The sequence below is a fragment of the Petaurus breviceps genome, unplaced genomic scaffold (genome assembly GCF_028583685.1).
Source record: "Petaurus breviceps papuanus isolate PSGF00001 unplaced genomic scaffold, PetGlider_PUasm1.0 90822, whole genome shotgun sequence".
Taxonomy (NCBI): domain Eukaryota; kingdom Metazoa; phylum Chordata; class Mammalia; order Diprotodontia; family Petauridae; genus Petaurus; species Petaurus breviceps.
This window is the reverse complement of record NW_027187351.1, coordinates 3945130-3964960: the sequence shown is the minus strand read 5'-3', so window position 1 is coordinate 3964960 and position 19831 is coordinate 3945130. Positions and strand designations below refer to the sequence as shown.

General features: G+C 38.2%; 1 protein-coding gene across 2 annotated transcripts in view; it reads left to right on the top strand.

The window, feature by feature from the left end:
• The first annotated feature begins 2430 nt into the window (after positions 1-2430).
• Positions 2431-19831, top strand: part of MCM3 (minichromosome maintenance complex component 3) — a 44756-nt gene continuing 27355 nt past the window's right edge. Inside the window, exons 1-7 of one of the 2 annotated variants that reach the window (XM_069070582.1) lie at positions 2432-2591; positions 6221-6333; positions 7818-8026; positions 10541-10671; positions 13120-13358; positions 14436-14544; positions 18497-18650. In XM_069070582.1, the coding sequence (XP_068926683.1) occupies positions 2514-2591; positions 6221-6333; positions 7818-8026; positions 10541-10671; positions 13120-13358; positions 14436-14544; positions 18497-18650 (1033 nt within the window). In that variant the 5' untranslated portion in view covers positions 2432-2513. Of the gene's footprint in view, positions 2592-6220; positions 6334-7817; positions 8027-10540; positions 10672-13119; positions 13359-14435; positions 14545-18496; positions 18651-19831 lie in introns of both variants that reach the window. The other variant, XM_069070583.1, reaches the window with a different exon arrangement.

The following is a 19831-nucleotide window of genomic DNA, read 5'->3' as shown; positions in this document are numbered from 1 at the left end:
GAGTTCTCACACATTCACCAAGATCAGTTAAATTCCTTGAGGCAGGAGAGCTGGATTTTTAAACTTAACCCATCACAGACCAGCCGAACACAATTAAGTTCAGAGACAAAGAACCATGACTTGAGCAGTTTTAGGACAAAATCAATTAATTGCAAATAGGACCAATAAGAAAATGATACAAGATCAATCTTAATCTACTCAACTTATAGGGATAAATAGCAAGAAATTTACAAAGTACATATTAATGTAGCCAGGCATTCAAAACATCAGCTATCATCATTGTCATCATCACTAACATTCATATAGTGCCTAATAAGTTACAGGCCCTATGCTATAAACACTTTACAAGTATTTCACTGTTGTCGTTCAGTCATGTCTGACTCTTCATGATTCCATTTGGAGTTTTCTTGGCAGAGATACTGGAGTGGTTTGCCATTTCCTTCCCAAGCCTACTTTACAGATGAGAAAACTGAGGCAAACAGGGTGAGGTGACTTGCCGAGGGTCACACAGTTAGTAAGTATTTGAGACCAGATTTCAGTTCATGAAGATGAGTCTTCCTTACCCCAGGCTTGGCATTCATTCTTTCCACTTCACCACTTAGCTGCCCATTATCTTATTAGATCTTCACAAAAACATAGCTGCATCATAGGATATCTTTTTAAACTATATGATTTCCAGAATTTATTTTCATATGTTAAAAACTTTGAAATCATAGCTATAATTAAAAAAAAGTAATAATAAACATTTATGTGGTGCTTTAAAGGTGTGCAAAGGGCTTACAAATATTTCATTTTATCCTCACAAAGGAGGTAGGTGCTATCCTTGACTTCATTTTTCAGATGATGAAACTGAGGCAGATAAAAATTAAGTGATTTGTCCAGAGTCACACAGATAGTACGTATCTGAGAGTGGATTTGAAATCAAGTTTTATCTGACTTTATCCAAATGCGCCACCTAGCTGCCTCTATTTAGAACTGGAAGGGACCTTGGAGACTATTAATGCCTTTATTTTACAAATGAGGAAAAAGACGCTTAAAGAATTTGTGATTTTTTCGTTACAACTTGACTAATGTTCAATGTGTTGAACTATAGAACCTATATTTGATTGCATGCCACCATGGCGGGGAGGGGGAGGGGGCGGGGGGCGGGAGGGGATAGAAAATCTGAAACTCAAGGGATTGTGGAACTGAATGTTGTAAACTAAAAGTAAATAAATAAATTTAAATAATAAAAAAAGAATTTGTGATTTGCCTCAGGTTACATAGTTCCTAAGTGTCTGAGGCAGAATTTGAATCCAGCCGTCTTTACTGAAAGTCCAGCACCCTATTGAAGACAGCACGGAGAAAAGCTGCTTGATAGATGTGAGAAGATATTTGCTTTGCATCTATTCTTTTACTTAATCAGAGTCCAGTGATAAGAGAGTAATTTCTGCCTTTCCTTCACACTGGCTACAGAAATGTGGGCAGATTACTTTTGGTGCCCAGGCAGCTCTCTAAAACTGCAAATTACAGCAATGTTGCCGAATTGTCAGTGAGAGGAGTTTGTTTCTCAAACCTATGAAATCTCAGGCGAATCAAGAGTGTGTTGGTAAATGCTTAAGCGTGTTTAACAGTGTGTGTGTGTGTGTGTGTAATGTACGCATTATACACTTTTAACTAAAATCAGCATTATTAACATTTCTTCCATCACTTCTTAAGTTCTAGACAATCAATAATGCAAATCAAGTCCTAATTAGGAGCATTTGCCGACTTCCAAGTTATAAATGCTCACAGTGAAAATTTAACAACCAGGTCTGCTGGTAAGGAGCTCGCTCCTGCACATCCCTTGCCATGTCTACCTAATTAAAAAAAAAATTGATCATTGATCTTCACGTTTTTATGTAACTTGATACTCCCTCTCCAAAGTAATATAACAACATTCCCAAACTATTATAAACGAAGGCACAAAACAAGGGACTGACTTTCCCAATCGCAAAGTGAGAATAAGGCGCAGGTGAGACTAGACAACACAGATACTGTTTTTGTATATTACAAAACAAGGGAAACAAGCCAGTTAGAAATCAGCTGAAAGCACCTAGCCACAGGAAGTACCAAGGACTCAGAACTAGATTTCTATCATATGGACTACAATTCCCAGAAGGCAACGCGACGTATTTTCTTTGCAGCCTCAACCTTCGGGAGCTGAAAGTCACAAGGCGGAGTGCGCCCTCTTCATTGGCCAGTTAGGTTCTTTTGACTTAAAGGGCGCTTTCGAGGGGTGGGGGAAGTAGAGAGACATCTGTAAATTTCCCGCCACGGCTGTCGTATCGGAACGCCAAGGGGAGGAAGAAGCTTCCCATTGGGCACACGCTTTTCCGGTCTTGTAAGTCGCAGCCAATCAGAATCCAATTTGCTTCCGCTGACGCCTAGGAGCTAACTTTTGGTGGCGGGAAAAGTGAAGTAATTTTCGCGCCAGGGGAGGAGTCAGCTCTGGGGGGAGTGAAGTAGCGGACTCCATTCTGCCTCTTGGAAGCATGGCTGCTACCACCGTGATAGACGATGCTGAGCTGCGGGAGGCACAGAGAGATTACCTGGACTTCCTGGACGATGAGGTGAGGGTACTAGCCCCCTCTTCCCGAGCTCCAGATGGGGGGTTTCGGGGAAAACCATGTGGCTAGCTGGCTCCGGCAGAGATGTGTGTTTGGAAGGGTAGCGGGGCTTGATTCCTGCACGCGTTGCCAGAGGAAAAGGAAGATCCTTTTGTCTTGATTCTGGGCCAGCTTGGTTTATGTGAGCGGGGTCCGGGCTATTAGTATGAGCCCAGGCAGGTGGGGGTGGGTGGGGAGGGCTTGTTGGAGTTCCCCGGTGGGGGAGGAGGTTTCACCAGGAGGCATTCTTGCACTCGCCTAGGGCCCTACCCTAGACCGTGTGACTCTTTAAAAAGTTGCTATTCGAATTAGCGTGGGTTAGAGCTGGAGCCTTGAACTCTTATTGGATTAAGGGTGCTAAGATACTTTAGTTTTTGTTCTCTTGGGGGTTTGGAGGGGTGGGGTAAAGGTAAACCTTGGAAAAGTTTTGTGTCTGCGATATTTTTTGGTAGCAAACGCAGTCTCTTTAGCCTTTATCTTAGCATCTAGCACCAGACACATCATAGATGTTTAGTAGCTGTTGTGTCGAATTAAAGTGGTTGAGTTAAACTGGTGAAAAATTTCCTAAGTGGCATTTTTTGGCATAGACAGCTGTGAATATCATCATCTAAAGAAAGGGAGTATATAGACTTCTAAGATGCTGGTGGTGTTTGCAAGGTTGAGGGTTTTTTTTGCCAAGGAGGCAGGGTGGAGGGAGAAAGATGCTTGTCATTGGCTGACCCCCTTTTCTTGACTTAATCCAGATAAATTAGAGTAGAATACATCTGTCAAATGGTGACATCGTGATGGCTTCAGCACTTAGCACAGTGACTGACACATGAGTAACAGGGTTTATCTATTTGTTTCTCTGTGAGTTGAGTATCAATACCTCTTGCCTTCCTAGAAGCTAAGATGGACTTTTGTCAAGATCCCTAAGGGGACAGCCTGGTTCTAATACCTAAACTAGGGGAGGATAAAGTAAAGAGAACTACAGACCAACATCACTAATGAGTATTGATAATAATTTCAGAAGTTTTTTTTTTTTTTTAGCAAAAACCATGGCAATATATAAAAAAAATTTATTCACAGTGATTAAGTTAGATTTATACTATAGATGCAAGGTTGGTACAGAGTTAGAAAAGCAATCAGAAAACCATTGTAAACTACAGGAACATCTGAATATATACAGGATTGTATGGATATTTACAGGAAAAGTCTTTGACAAAGTGTACCATTTATACTAAAAATTCTACAGATCATAGACCCAGGAAGGGCTATTTTTAATGATGAAAGTGTGTCTAAAACCATTTACAATGGGAAAACACCAGAAACTTTATCAGTAAATAAAGGAATAAAGTAATTTTTTTCATTATTCCATGTTAGGTCAGAAGAGTATAATAAAAATGATATTACCTAAATTAATTTGCCGACTTAATAGTATACCAAACCAACTACCAAGGGTATACTTGCCAGAGGTAGACAAAATAATAATAAAAATCATTTGGGAAAACAAAAGATCTAGGTAGAATCTCAAGGGAAATAATGAAGAAAAGTAAGAATGAAGGTTATTACATCCAGACCCCTGGTTTTACTATAAAGCAGTAATCATTGAAACTATTTGGTATTGGTTAAAAAAATTTAAAAGTAGATTGATAGAACAAATTGGATAAAGAAGAATCAGAAACAATTGAACTTAATAACCCAGTGATCTATATCCCTGAAGAGATAAATTACTTGACAAAGAATTCCATATTTGACAGAATTGTTGGGAAAACTGGAGAGCAAATTGGCAGAAATTAAATCCAGATCAGCATCTTATAGAATAAATAATAAGGTAAAAATGAATGTGCAACTTGAATGAAAGGTAATATTGTAAAATGAAAATGAAAGGTGATACTATAAAAAAACTCAGGTGACAGATTAGGTACCTTTCACTGCTATGACTAAGATGAGAGGGGTTTGTTTTCTTCCACCAAACATGGAAGGAGTATACAGGTGATCACATAACATAAAATAGATAAAACCTTTTGCACAAAGAAAATCAGTGCAACTTGGATAAAAAGGAAAGCATTGGGCTGGGGGAAAAGCCTTTGAATCACCTATAGAGCTTTCTAAGGGTCCTGGATATATAAAGTACCAATACAAGTACGTAAGACCAAGAATCATTTACCATTGGATATGATCAAAGAATATGAACAAACAGCTCTTAAAAGAATTGCAGGCTATTAATGAACCTGTGAAAGATTTTTTCAAATCTTTAATAATAAGACAAATGAAAGTAAAAGCAACTTGAAGTTTCATCTCACCCAGGAAATTAGCAAAGATGACAGAAGATGGAAATATTCCATGTTGAGGGGCTGTGGAAAGCTTGTCACATTATTACATTTTTTTTGATGGAACTATAGATTGGTCAAACTGTTCAGGAAAGTAATTTGGAATTATTCCAAAGAAATTGACTGAAATATTCATATCCTTTGAGATCTTCCTTCTGGGTACATACCCTGAGGAGGTCAATGATAGAAAGGCACATATACTAAAAACATAGAATTGGACACAAAGTAAATAACCATTAAGTGAGGATTGGCTAAACAAATTGTGGTATTATGAATGTAATAGAGTATTGTGGCTGTGTAGGAAATGTGATATGACGACTAGGAAGGTTAGGATTCCAGAGTGATATAAAGCAGTACTAGGAAAACAGTATCTATATCTACCTATATGTACACACATGGACTATAATAGTGTAAATGGGAAGAAAGATGATTTTAAAAATCCAATCTGAATGCTATATAACGTGATAATTAAAGTTGGTCCTAGAGTGGAGATTAGAAAAATATTGCTTCTCTTTTTAATAGAGGCTTCCTACAATCCTACTCATCTCACCAACTAGACTTAGTTGATATGTGGGTCAGTTTTGCTAAATATTTTTCCATTTCTTTTTTCTTTCTTGTTTTTTAAAATATATTTTTACTTATGTTGTTAAATTTTTCCCAATTATATGTGAAAACATCTTTAACATTCATTTAAAAAATTTTTGAGTCCCAGATTTTTTCCCATCCCTTGAGAAGGCAAGCAGTATATTGATTATACATTTGAAGTCATGTAAAACATTTTCTGTATTAGCCACATTGCAAAAGAAAACACAAAATCCTTAAGAAAAATAAAGTTGAAAAAAATATGCTTCATTTTGTACTTGGAGTTTATCAGTTCTCTCTGGAGGTGGATACCATTTTTTATCTTGGGTCCTTTGGGAGTTTTGGGTTATTATCCTGATTGGAGAAGCTAAGTTTTTCACAGTTGATCATCATTGCTCTCTTTCTTCTTTTTTATAAGGGAAAGGTTTCAGACTAAAAAGGAGGGAGATTAATCTTAAAAATATGCCATGGGGGCATTTTCTCCCAGAGAGCTGCTTGTTGTTAAATATTTACTCTGATTATTAAAGCCAAGTAATGCATCAAATGGAATCTGACAGTTTATGTAACGTTTTCTACATTTAGTCACCGACCTCTCCAGTAAAGGGAGACAGGAGTAGTTTTCTCTTGTGTTCATTTAGAATCACTTTAAAACATAAATCATTTGACTAGGCTAATAAATGAGTTCTGGCTATTTTGTAGGAAGACCAAGGAATTTATCAGAGCAAAGTTCGAGAGCTGATTAGTGATAACCAGCATCGTCTGATTGTCAATGTGAATGATCTACGTCGGAAGAATGAGAAGAGAGCCATTCGGTAAGTACTAGGGTCACTGAGGGGGGAAATGAGTACAAATGGAAACGTTCCTATTCCCTTTTTCATTTGCTAGAGCATGGTCACATTCTCCCACACAGAGAGCTGCACTGATACCTAAGTGGAGACAGTATACATAGTGTTGTCCCTGAAGTCAGAGGACAAGAATACAAATCCTTCCCTGCAATTTACCACCTCTGTGATTTTGGGAAAGTCAATGTGCTTGACCTCAGTGTGCTTATCTTTAAAAAGAAGGGGCTGGACTAGACTGTGAGCTACCTTTTAGCTTAAGATCTATGATCCCATGAAACTATGACTTTATAATATTCTTGGACTTTTTTTCTGTTGCCTGATCTCTTGATTTTTTCTTCTTGATTCCAAGAGTAGAATTTTGGTTTTCTAGAGACAATAAGTCATTTACCAGTCAGTGGGCTTCTTTCTAGTGTGGTACAGAGTTCACATTTCCTGCTTTTGTTTTAGACATTAAGTTCAAGGTTTTCATTCATAAGTTCTCCCCATGAGCAGTGAAATATAAAGTTCTATTTTTTTTTTTTTTTTTTTTGCTTTTAGGAGGGCAATTGGGGTTATGTGACTTGCCCAATGTCATACAGCTAGTAAGTATTAAGTGTCTGAGGTTGAATTTGAACTCAGGTCCTTCCAACTTCAGGGCTGGTGCTCTACTCACTGCACCACCTAGCCACCTCAAAATATAAAGTTCTTGAGGGAAGGAACTGTTTCTCTCCTCACTTCTTTTTTCTTCTTTTCTCCTCTTTATTTTTTTTTCTCTTTTCTCCTTTTTCTTCTCACTGTTTCTATTCTCTTCTTTCTCTTCTCATTTTTCCTTTTCTCTTCTCTTCTCTCCTGTTCCCCTTCCTATGTCCCCAGCACCTTTCTCAGTGCCTGGTACACAGCAGGTGCTTAATAAATAAGTAACTAAATAAAATCTGTTGGACTGAAAGGAGTTGAAGTTCTTCTGACTTTCAGTAGATATGTTAAAAAGCTTTTGGTAAGAAGTCTCTAGCAGACATAGAGTCCATGGAGAACCTTTGAGCACTGAAGTTCAGAGGAGGCCTCCTCCATTCATGCTCCATTTTTTTTTGACCTGACTCTCACTATTCTAGTTGGTGAGATGAGTGGGATTGGAGGATGTCCTTGAGAGGCAGCAGAGTGTATGGATGGATATAGAGCATTGCCTTTGGAGTCAGGGAGACCTGGGTTCAAATCTTTCCTCAGATATTTACAAGATGTGTGACTCTGATTAAGTGACTTGACCTCTCTGGGGCTTGGTTTGCTTACTCATAAAATGAAGGGTTTACACTGGGTGATCTCTAAAGTTCCTTTTAGCTGTAAATCTTTGATCTTGTTTTGATCCTTTTGGGTTACATTTGGGTCAGTATTTTACTTGAGATTTGGATCGATTTTTTACTAGAAAGATTGTCTCTCCCTTTTTCAGTTAATTATTTTTCCCCTTCTTGTCCCATCTGCAGGCTCCTTAACAATGCCTTTGAGGAACTCCTTGCCTTCCAGCGTGCCCTAAAGGACTTTGTGGCTTCCATTGACGCCACTTATGCTAAGCAGTATGAGGAATTCTACATTGGTTTGGAGGGTAGCTTTGGTTCCAAGCACGTTTCTCCTCGGACTCTCACCTCCTGCTTCCTCAGTTGCATTGTCTGCGTGGAGGGCATCGTCACCAAATGTGAGAGGGTGGAACAGGATTGTCAGAATAGAAGGGACTTCCTGTGGGTGGGTGCTCTAGGAATAGATGGAGGGCTGTTCAGGGCGGGGAAAGCATAGCTAGACAGCTTGAGAATGCAGAATTTTGAAGATTTAGAACTGGGCAGTGAAAATGATTGGGAGAAACCCTAGACTAAATAGTAGGGTAAGAGGCTGCATTTTATTTTATTTTATTTTATTTTTGGAGAGATGTAGTGCCAGTGCAATATTTACAATGCCCATAATCACAATAAATATCTATGACTATAAATATCGCATGATGTTTAATCAAAAAATATGCCAGACTCTCCATATAGAGCACAGAAATGAAACATTTATTTAGACATCAGAAAACCCAATCCCCAAACCAGTAAGCTGATTCTATCATAATAACAGAGATATTAAGAAGCCGTAATAACACTGAGAGCTACAGCATCCTTTAGCCTTCCCACAAACCAATATTAGATCCATATTTACTCACAGGCCTATCTGACTCCTTGCCTGAGATCCTCCTCTCTCCCACTATCTCCCTAGCTCTGATTCACAGCTTCTTGTGGGCTCTGCTTCCCTTCAGCAAATTCCACTTACCTCAGGCTCCATGTGACTACAGTCAGCCTATTAGGGGGCAGAGTTTACTTTCAAAGCAGAGGAGGTCTTCAAATGCCCCCCCTAGGTCTATTAAAGGGCAGGGAAGATCTTCAAATTCCCATTCCCATTACAAGAGAGGAAGGCAAGGCAGTTGGGGTTAAATGACTTGCCCAAGGTCACACAACTAGTAAGTGTCAAGTGTCCGAGTTCAGATTTGAACTCAGGTCCTCCTGACTCCAGGACCAGGGCTCTATTCATGGCTCCACCTAGCTTCCCCATGAGTCCTCATTTTAAAAACTTCTTTTTCCTATGTAAAGGCAGTGTAGCAGAATAGATAGAAGGGCTATCCCTGGAGTCAGGGGAGATGCGGGTTTGAGTTCTACCGATGTTTAGTTGTATAGCACTGAATCTGTCAGACATAGGCAGCTCTCTTATGATTTCCACTTACACAGGAATTGGCTGAACTGCATAAAAGGAATTAATTTCCATACTGGGAATTCCTGGCACTGGTGAAATCATAGGTTGAGACCAAAACAAAATTTTTTTCTTTGAAAATGATGTTAGTGATTTGATTACCTGTAGGTCATGTGTTGTGCATTACTGGGAAACTAGTAGAAAAGGAGCCAGGCTTAGAATCAGGAAGACCTGAGTTCAAATCCTATCTCAAATACTTACTAGCTGTGTGAACCTGGCGAGTCACTTAACTCCCTCTTTACCCCAGTTTCATCATCTGTAAAATGAGGATAATAATAGTACTTACTTCCCAGGTTGTTGTGAGGATTGAATGAAATAATGATAGTAATTGTTAAGTATTTAACACAGTGCTTGGCATTTAGTAATCACTCTATAAATGTTAGCTATTGTTATTGTCATTTTTCTAGTAGCATTGATGATTTTTGCATTGAGTCCCCTCTTATGAAGTAACTAGGTGATTTGATGGACCTGTATTCAAATCCTACCTCTGATATTTCATACCTGTATGTATTTGGGCAAATCAACTAACCTCTCTGGATAGGAGTCAGGAAGACCCAAGTTCAAATCCTGCCTTAGACACTTAATAGCTCTGTGACCTTGGGCAAGTCATCCTCTTGCAGCTTATCTTTCTTCATCTGGAAAACAAGAATAATAATAGCACCTACCTTGCAGGGTTATTGGGAGGATCACAATGTTAATATATGTAAACTGCTTTGCAAACCTTATTTTGTAGATGTTAGCTGCTATTATTGCTATTTCAATCAGTAAACATTTATTTATATAGATATTTATGTAAATATATAATGTATAAAATACATAATTACATACGATTTATATATAAACACAAATATTTATATAAACAAATATTATCACTTAGTGTGTGCCAAGCTCTGTGCTAAGCTCTGACAATATGAAAGGAAGCAAAAGGCAGTCCCTGCCTTCAAGGAGCTTACAGTCTAAAGGGGGAGAGAACATGCAAATAAATATATATGAAGTAAGCTATATAAAGGATAAATAGGAAATAATTAACAGAGGGAAGGCCCTGGAAATAAGAGGAATTGGGGAACTTACTATCTTTTCTTGTGACCATATTCTTGAACCAGACAGTTTTCTTTATCAGACATACAGAAAACTGTCAGGGGACTTTAACATTTTTGAAAGCCATCATCTTTTGATAGGACTTTAGGGAATGTGAAGGTGGTATGAATTGCTTAACTTGTATTTAGAGTGAAATCCACCTCCTTTGGTCTGTTTCCCCTCATCTCTTCAGGAACTGGTTCATGGACTAGGGAGTGAAGAGGAAGAAATGATGAGGTTAACTTGGGATGTAGAAGTCACATTATAAGAAAAGGAGATGAATTTCCCTTCACTATCATCTAGTGTATCAGAGCGGGAAGGCTGCCCTCTGATCTTTACATGGTTTCTCTCCTTTCAGGCTCCCTGATTCGTCCCAAGGTTGTCCGTAGTGTCCACTATTGTCCTGCCACCAAGAAGACCCTAGAGAGAAACTACACTGATCTCACCACACTGGTGCCCTTTCCTTCCAGCTCTGTCTACCCCACCAAGGTAAGGGAATTGAGTTGACTGTCTCTTCTCATTCAGTGTTGAGTGGTATCAGAGAGGCCCGTAGAGAAAACTAGCCTATGAATCAGGAAGATCTGAATTCAAGTACCATAATAAACACATACTGGCCTGGGTGTCCCTGGGCAAGTTAATTAGCTTCTCTGTGAACTCAGGCAATTCTTGAAGATTATAAATTACAAATTGTAGAACAGGTCATGGCGATGTACATTGGCTAAGTTTTCTCAATGATAGCTTCTTTTCCTCATGGAATTATGGGGCTGACAAGTGATGATGGGATGGAGAGTGAGACAGAAAAACAGGAAGAAAAAAGAGGATGAGAGAAAGAAAGATTTGAAGTTTTGTCTTTAGAAATTGACTGGGTGATTAAAAAGGAGTTATTTCAGAGGAAAATGGATTGCTGGACATACCTTGAGCCTTTAAACTGGATGGTGTTTACGCAGCAGGAAATTTTTTTCTGTTTACTGGTTTAGTGAACACTAAGTTATTGAGTTCCATTATTTCTGATTCTCCCCCTTGAGCCTTTAAACTGGATGGTGTTTACACAGCAGGAATTTTTTTTCTGTTTTCTGGTTTAGTGAACACTAAGTTATTGAGTTCCATTATTTCTGATTCTCCCTCCTCTTACTGATCTTTTTCTGTTTTTTAATCAGTGCCAGATGATTTTGATGACTATTGCTTTATAATACAGTTTAAGTTCTGGAAGTGCTGTTCCCTCTTCATTTCTACTTTTTTCCCTTTATTTCCCTTATTGTAGATCTTTCATACCTCCAGATAAATCTTGTCATTATTTTGTCAAGTTTTATGGAGTAGTTCTTCCTTTGATAGTTTGGTTTAACATTACAGAGAGGGAGAGAATAGGCATTTTTTGTTTTTATTTTTATTATTTAAAAATCTTTTATTTTTTCTAATTATATGTAAAAACAATTTTTAACATTCATTTTTAAAAAATACTGAATTCCAAATTCCATCCCACCCTCCCTCCCCTCTCATTGAGAAGGCAAGCAGTTTGATATAAGTTATACTTGTGTAGTCATGCCAAACATTTCTGTATTAGTCATGTTGTGAAAGAAAATACAGACACTCATGCTGCTTCCTTCCCCCCCCCTCCCCCCAAAGCCCACCAAGAAAAATAAAGTTTAAAAAAGCATGTTTTGATCTGTCCTCAGACTCCATCATTTCTTTCTCTGGAGGTGGATATCATTTTTCTTCATGAGTCCTTCAGAATTGTCTGAGATCATTGTATTGCTGAGGATAGCTAAGTCAGTCATAGTTGAACATCGTACATTGTTGTTACTGTGTACAGTGTTGTCCTGGTTCTGCTCACTTCAGTTTGCATCAGTTCATGTAAATCTTTCCGTTTTTTTCCAAAAGCATCCTGTTTGTCATTTTATTTCTTATAGTGAAATAAGCATTTATTAAGAGCATATTATGTGCCAGGCACTATGCTAAGCATGTTATATAAATATTATCTCTTTTGTTCCTCGTAACAGGCCTTGGAAGTAGGGCTTCATTTTTTTAAATTTGTTTTTTGCTCTTTTTTTGGAGGGGGAAGGCGGGACAGTTGGGGTTAAGTGACTTGCCCAAGGTCACACGGCTAATAAGTGTCTGAGGCTGGATTTGAACTCAGGTCTTCCCAACTCTAGGGCTGGTGCTCTATTCACTGCACCACCTATCCACCCAAGTAGGTGCTTTTATTATCCTCATTTTATAGAGGAGGAAACTGAGGCAGCCAGAGGTTAAGTGATTTGCCCAGGGTCACAGATGGTAAGTGTCTGAGACTGGAAATGAATTCAGGTCTTCCAGACTTAGGGCTCTGGGTTCTATCTGTTGCACCACCCAGCTGCCTCTGTAGCTATAAATTTAATTTAGTAGTATTGCTATTTTTTTTATAATGGTTTGACCCAGCCAGGAGCACTGAATGTTCCTTCATCTACTTAATTTGTTGTTTATTTCTTGATGGAACACTCTGTAATTGAATCTATATAAGGATTTAATGTTCTTTGGTAGATTGACTCCCAAATATTTTATTCATTTTGTGGTTATTTTGATTGGGATTTCTTTTTCTGTTATCACCTCTTAGAAATGCTATTACTTTTTGTGGATTTATTTTGTAGCCAGAAACTTTGCTGAAAATATTTATTTGTCTCAATTGGTAGCATTAAAAGTAATAATTCAATAACATTAATCAATAGCATTAAAAGTGAATACCACTTCTACTTTTGTTAGGCTGCTGGTACGTCCTTCTATTAATTGTACAGTCATAAACACATGGCTAAGAGTGAAAAACACTAGAATTTTTTTTCTTTTTTGCAGGGGGTGGCAGGAAGTTATAATGTCCTGCTAATTTGCAAACTTTATTCTCTGAGAGCAGATGCATTTAGAATATCTGGGGGCGTGGCTAAATAATTGTGCCTTTTCCCTCTTTTCCAGGATGAAGAGAATAATCCTCTGGAGACAGAATATGGTCTGTCGGTGTATAAAGACCACCAGACCATCTCTATCCAGGAAATGCCTGAGAAGGCCCCCGCTGGGCAGCTACCACGCTCCGTGGATGTTATCCTGGATGATGACTTAGTAGATAAAGTGAAGCCAGGTGACAGGATTCAGGTGGTGGGGACTTACCGTTGTCTCCCAGGAAAGAAAGGAGGATACACTTCAGGCACATTCAGGTAGCCGCCTTGGAGACTCTCAAAGGTTTGGGGTATATTGGGGTGTGTGGCTGTCTGCTTTTTTGTCATTCTTTTCCCATATCCTGTGATAATATCTCACAGGTAGAACACTGGATAAATCTGATTGTCCGGAGACCTGGCTTTTTCTCAGCTCTCGATTCCATCTCTGACTTGTAGGGAGGATCTCTTGAGCTTAAAGAACAGGTTCTCCCCCTAAGTCCAAGAAGAAACTAAGCCTGTAGCCATTGATTGGTGCACATTCATCCTCAGGGTAAAACAACTCAAGTCACTGATCAAAGTCCTTCCAGTCAATCAATCAGTCAATCAACCAATCAGTCAGTCAATATTTATTAAGTGCCTCCTATGTGCCAGGGGATACAAAAGGAGGCAAAGACAGTCCCTGCCCTCAAGGGGTTTGCAACCTAATTGGGGAGACAACATGCAAATGATAGATACTAATATATGCAGTATATATCGGAAATAATTAATAGGGGGAAGGCGCTGGAATTAAGAGGCATTGTAAAGTGGTTTACCCACTTCCAAGAGTTTCCTTCATCCAGACTAAAGCCTACTTTATCAAGGGAGGTATGTGTAAAGTGTTTTGTAGACCTTTAAAGGACTATATAAATTATGACTATAATTAATCAGCAGTAAAAGGAAGGATGGATTCCATGATATGCATGTGGAGGTCGTTAGCCTATGATTGGCAGAAATTGGTAGAGAATAATTTCTCTCATAGGATCAGTGATTTAGTGTTGGAAGGAACCTTAGAGACCATTGAGTCCGTCCCTCTCATTTTACAGGACTGAGAGGGGCTAAGTAATTTGCACAGAGCCACACAGATTGTGTCTGAGGCAGGATTTGAACTTAGGGCTTACTGGTTCCAAGTCCAGTGTAGAATCCAGAACTTCATGCTACCTGAAATCAGGATGGTTCCTAGGTCAGGGCTTGAAAATACCATCTTCCCCTGAGGAATACTGCTGATTGAACTGACTGGTCAGTAGATGTGAGTAGAAAATGCTGCTGAATGCTCAGTATTGATAAATATTGTTTTTTCAATCATTCTCTACCCTTTAGGACTATTCTGATTGCCTGCCATGTGAAATTTATGAGCAAGGAGGTTCAGCCTATGTTTTCTGCTGAAGATGTAGCCAAGATTAAGAAGTTCAGCAGATCTCGCTCCAAGGTAGAAAAGAGTTTTGGGATAGACTCCCACCTTAAGTATTTTTGAGGGGAAGAGGTAGGAGAGGATTTTGGGCAGGAAAGACTTTTGGGTTGGGAGCTTTCCTTGGGAGCTGGGGGGGGGAACCAGCTCCTTTGGGCCTTTCTTTGGGTACTTTGACTTGGCTCTAATAACTTCCACTGAGTAGCAGACTTTGCACTCCTTTTATGGAAATATTTGCCATCTTTTGGATTTGGAGGAAGCCAGAGAAGTGTAGGCTAGGTAGGTGATGGTTAAAGAAATACTGAGGAAGTCTAGAAAAGATATAAAAGAGTTTTCTTTGTATATGATTTTTTAAAAATGACAATTGAAAAGAAATTCTTACCCTGTTGCAGTCTTACTGTTTTTTTTAAAAAGCATTCTTAAAATTGCAAATTGTTTTTCATTGAGTATAAATAAGCAAGCAATATGGAATTAAGGATAGAGAATTTTTACTTTTTGGAGGGTAGGGCAATTGGGGTTAAGTGACTTGCCCAAGGTCACACAGCTAGTAAGTGTTAAGTGTATGAGGCTAGATTTGAACTCAGGTCTTCCTGACTCCAGGGCCAGTGCTCCATTCACTGTGCCACCTAGCCGCCCCAGAAATATTTACATTTTGGTAAAAATATTAACTTTTATAAAATTTCTTTTTTTGGGACTGGACCTTTTATTTTGTTAATGTGGGGAGTTCATGGTGAGGAACTTTCTCTACAGTATCTAAAACAACTTTGTGTGTGGAGTTGGAGCCTCCCTATCTATGTGACTCTGGGCAAAGTCACAGCCTATATTATTTCAGTTTCTTCATTTGTAAATAGCACCTTCCTCATTGGGTTGTTTTGTGGATCAGATGAAGTAACATTTACAGTTCTGGACTACTTAAAGTACTATGAAAATGTTAAATATTGTGTTTTTTACTATATAGGTCTTCACTTTCTTTGTTAGTTTCATAGAGAATTGACCTGGGACTCTGAGAAAGTTTGACTTGCCCAGGGTCATACTGTCAATTTGTGTCAGTCAGGACTTGAATCCAGGTCTTTGCTGGCTCTTGAGGCCAGGTCTGTTTATTCCAGTTGTTTATTTGATTTTTGCCCTTTAGCAGTTTCTTTTTTCCATTCTTTTTGGGGCCCTTGGTTTTTTTTCCCTCCCCCTGTAATTACAGTTTCCATATATTGGTTATTTTATACTCCTTGCTTTATGTCACCTCCTATGAGCCTGTCTATATTCCTTTCTGTTTTACCATTTTGTGATTCGGTAGCATTCCATTGCATCATTGATAGACAATAATTTAGTTATTCTCCAGTCACTGGACTAATAAGAGCTTGGCTTTTTTTTTTTGGCCATTATAATGGGTTTGAATATTTTTGTACAGAGAAATCCTTTTTAAATTTGATTAAAATCCTTGGCATCTAGTTCCAGCAAGCAGTATGGCATTTTGGGGTCCAAATGTATGATCAGTTTAGTAATTCTCATTATGTGATGCTAGATTGCTCTCCAAAAAGCTTGTGTCAATTTATAGTCTTACTGACAATGTGAAAAATGTTTGTTTCCCTGAAGGACTGCCAATATTAACATTTTATAATTTTCAGCTGATTTTGCCATTTTATGCTTGATATAATGTGGTATCCAAGTTATTTTAATTATATTTTTGATCCTTAGAGACTTTGAATAGCTTCTCATGGTTATTAGCAATTTTACTTTCCTCTTTGAATTATTACATAATTACATTAGTATATAATTGAATTATTCATGTTTCAACCATTTTCCTGGATCTTAGATTTAGATCTGGATAGGACCTTAGAAGTCATTGAGTCCAACCTTCTCATTTTACAAATGGAGAAACTGAGGCCTTAGCGATGTGAAGTCACATAGCTAGTATTTGAGGCATTCTAATGGGGAATGGATATTATCCTTATATATTAGGTTTTGAATGTCAGCTGTTTGTCATAAATGTTCTTCCCTTTCCCCCATCTGTTTCTCTTTATTTTGGAAACATCACTTATTTATTGTACAGAATTCTTCTTATTTTGGTGTACTCAACTCCATCCATTTTGTTTCAATTAGCCGAACAACAAAAATTTGTTAATCACCTAATGTGTACGAGGAGCTAACTATTCTGCGCTCTGCGCTCTATGGATAAAAGTCCAAAGAATGAAACATTCCTTCCTAAACTAGGAGTTTGTCCAATAGAGAAAATGTTTTTCCCTCACCAAATGTGGGAGAGACATACTATTCCTTTTTCTTCCATTTTTGTAGATCATGAATCAGATTGGTTTCATTATAATAGATGATGTTGCATATTTATCTTTCTCTTTTTGTGTGTGTGTATGGCCATTTTGCTTTCTAGTTTTATTAACAATTTTAATGAAATTTAATTCCTTTCCCTAATGTATTTTATTCCTAGGTTTATCAATTGAAAGGCTTTGATTTGACACTAGTTTCTATTTCTGGATTCTCTGTTCTGTTACAGTGATCTGATTTTTTTTGGTCTAGTAAGATAGTGTTGAGTTTTGGTGGTTTTTTTTTGCTTTTTGGAGGGCTTTTGGGGTTAAGTGACTTGCCCAAGGTCACATGACTAGTTTTTTTTTGTGTTAAGTGTCTGAGGCCGGATTTGAATTCAGGTCCTCCTGACTCTCTATTCACTGTGCCACCTAGCCGCCCCAAGTAAGATAGGTTTTATAATATATTTTGGACTCTCCTAGGATGAGGTCCTTTTCAATTAAAAAAAAAAAAAGCTCTGTTTAAAAATAATTTAAAGCTTAGGCATTTAATGAAATGGTACATTAAGAAAAGTAGCCATATAACATTTGCCCTATAAATCTGAACCACACTTTCATAAATGTACAAATCAAATATTGAAAAATGCATGGCCTGACCTCACAAAGTTGAACGACAACTCGTGCGTTTCTGATACTGTAGGACTGCTGCTTTTCTGATGTAACCTTTGTACTGTTGTTACTGGCCTCTGCAGGACACTACACTCTGCCGTAAACATTGCCCTTACTTACTTAGTCACTATGAGCTAAGAAGAGTGGATGCTGCCATGCTCCCCAGTTCCCAGCCAGAGATATTTTGATAGTAGCACCCTTTCTTTTGACCAACAAAAAGCCTTCTTTTCAGAATCTTTGTGTTAAGCTTTTCATTGTATTTTTTCACATTAATTTTATTATGGCCTTGTTGAATCTTACAAAGTAGCCCACTGATAGTTTGATGAGTATTGATTCATTACTATTTAAAATCTCCTATTTAATAATTTAACTTTGTTTTTGGCCAACATTTTTGTTTTTCCTTTAATTTTAAGGAAGGAAGGAAGGATGAGTTCTACCTTCTATTTATGCTGCTTCCATCTCTAAAAGTCAATTACAATGCCTTTTATAATGTCATTGTGTTGGAGAATGACATGATTTCTGTAGTGAGTCTTTGCATGAACTGGGATGAATAGGTGAGGGAGATTATGGAAGATCATTAGTGGAGTTAGGTGGGATTTTGCCTGAGCAAGGGATATAGATGAAATTAGTTAACCTCTCAAAGTCCCTATAATTTCTTGTCTTCTTTTAAGACAGTATTAAAACTTTCTTTTGTAAATGACATGTTTTCCTTGAATTTTATGTGAACTTTTTGGAGGTTAGAGCATGGAGAGAAGAGCTTATGTTTTTGGCAATTTATTCTGGTCTGTGCACTTAGTTTTGAAGCAGAATACTGTGAGGTCAGGAACCATTTCTTAATCTCTGTTTTTCTTTAAGCATATAATTCAACACTAAGGAATCAAAAGATATCCAATAAAATCTATCATCAATCAATCAAACATTTATTAAGTGCCTACTTTGTGATAGGTGCTGGTAATTCAGAGATGAAAATGACAAAATACTTACCCTCAAGGAGCTTACATTTTGTTGGTAATTATTTTTTTTCCCTCCTGCTCCATATGTCTCTCCCCTAGGATATCTTTGATCAGTTGTCTAGGTCATTGGCTCCCAGCATCCATGGACATGAGTACATCAAGAAAGCAATCCTGTGCATGCTCCTTGGAGGAGTTGAGAAGGTCCTAGAAAATGGGAGTCGCATCCGTGGGGACATCAATGTTCTTCTGATAGGTAATGAATAGTCTTATAGTAGTAATTCTGAGCACAATATGCATGGTTCCCAGAACAGGGAACCCTTGCAATTTGAAGATTCATGATACATGGTGCTCTACACCAAGCCAAACTTTTTTCCCCTACTCCAAATGATTGGTGCGTTACTGCTATTCTCTTATCAGTGGGTACTCTTGTCATTCTGAGGCTTAGTAGGAACATAGCTCTGCAAGGGACCTTAGAGGTCTTGTCCAATCCTGTCATTTTATAGGTGAGGAAACTGAGGCCCTAGATGGTTGGAGTATCAAGTTCAGAGTTACACAGGTGATAGTAGTAGTAGTAGTAGCAGTGGCAGTGGCAGCAGCAGCAGCAGTAGCAGTAGTAGTAGCAGTAGTAACAGCACTTATATAGTGCTTTAAGGTTTGCAGAGCTCTTTGCAAATATTTTCTCATTTGATTCTCATATCTATTTTGGGAGGGAGTTGCTCTTATTATTGTTTTACAGATGAGGAGACTGAGGCAGACAGGTAAAGTGACTTGGCCAGGGTCATGTAGCTAGTAAGTGTCTGAGGCCAGAGTTGAACTCAGAGCTCCCTGATTCATTTTAATTCTCTATCATTGTGCTGCCTCGTTGTCTCTTACTTGGGTTGTAGCAGAGGTCAGATTCAAACCCTGGATCCCAAACCAGTGCTCTGTCAGGGTGGCTGCTGCAGTATTTCAGAACTGATGCATCCCCTTCATTCTGGCCCCTAAAAGAAAAGGGAATGATGATGGAGGGAAAAATGTGAAAAGGCCAAAGGCAAAAACAGTGAAGTCTTAAGCTGTAGGTACAGTACAGTGTGTGTGGACATCCCCTTTGAATGGTAAGGTTCTCAAGAGCCAACATAGTATAGGGAGGAGAAGGCTGGATTAGGGAGTCAGGAAGACCCTGGTTCAAACCCCTCCTCTGATAGTTATTTAAGTAATTAATTCAATTATAAAATTAAATATAATAATAAAAAAGTATATAAATATAAAAAATAAAAAAACAAATAAGTTATTTAACATTTCTTAGTTACTACATAGGGTTGTTGTGAAGTACAAATAAGATTGTCAGAATAGCACTATACATAATACGTAATGTAACATAACATATAATAGGTAAATAAAGGGGCTGAAGGAGGGGAAAAGGAATGGTGATAGAGTTGCCTCTGGGGTTTCCCA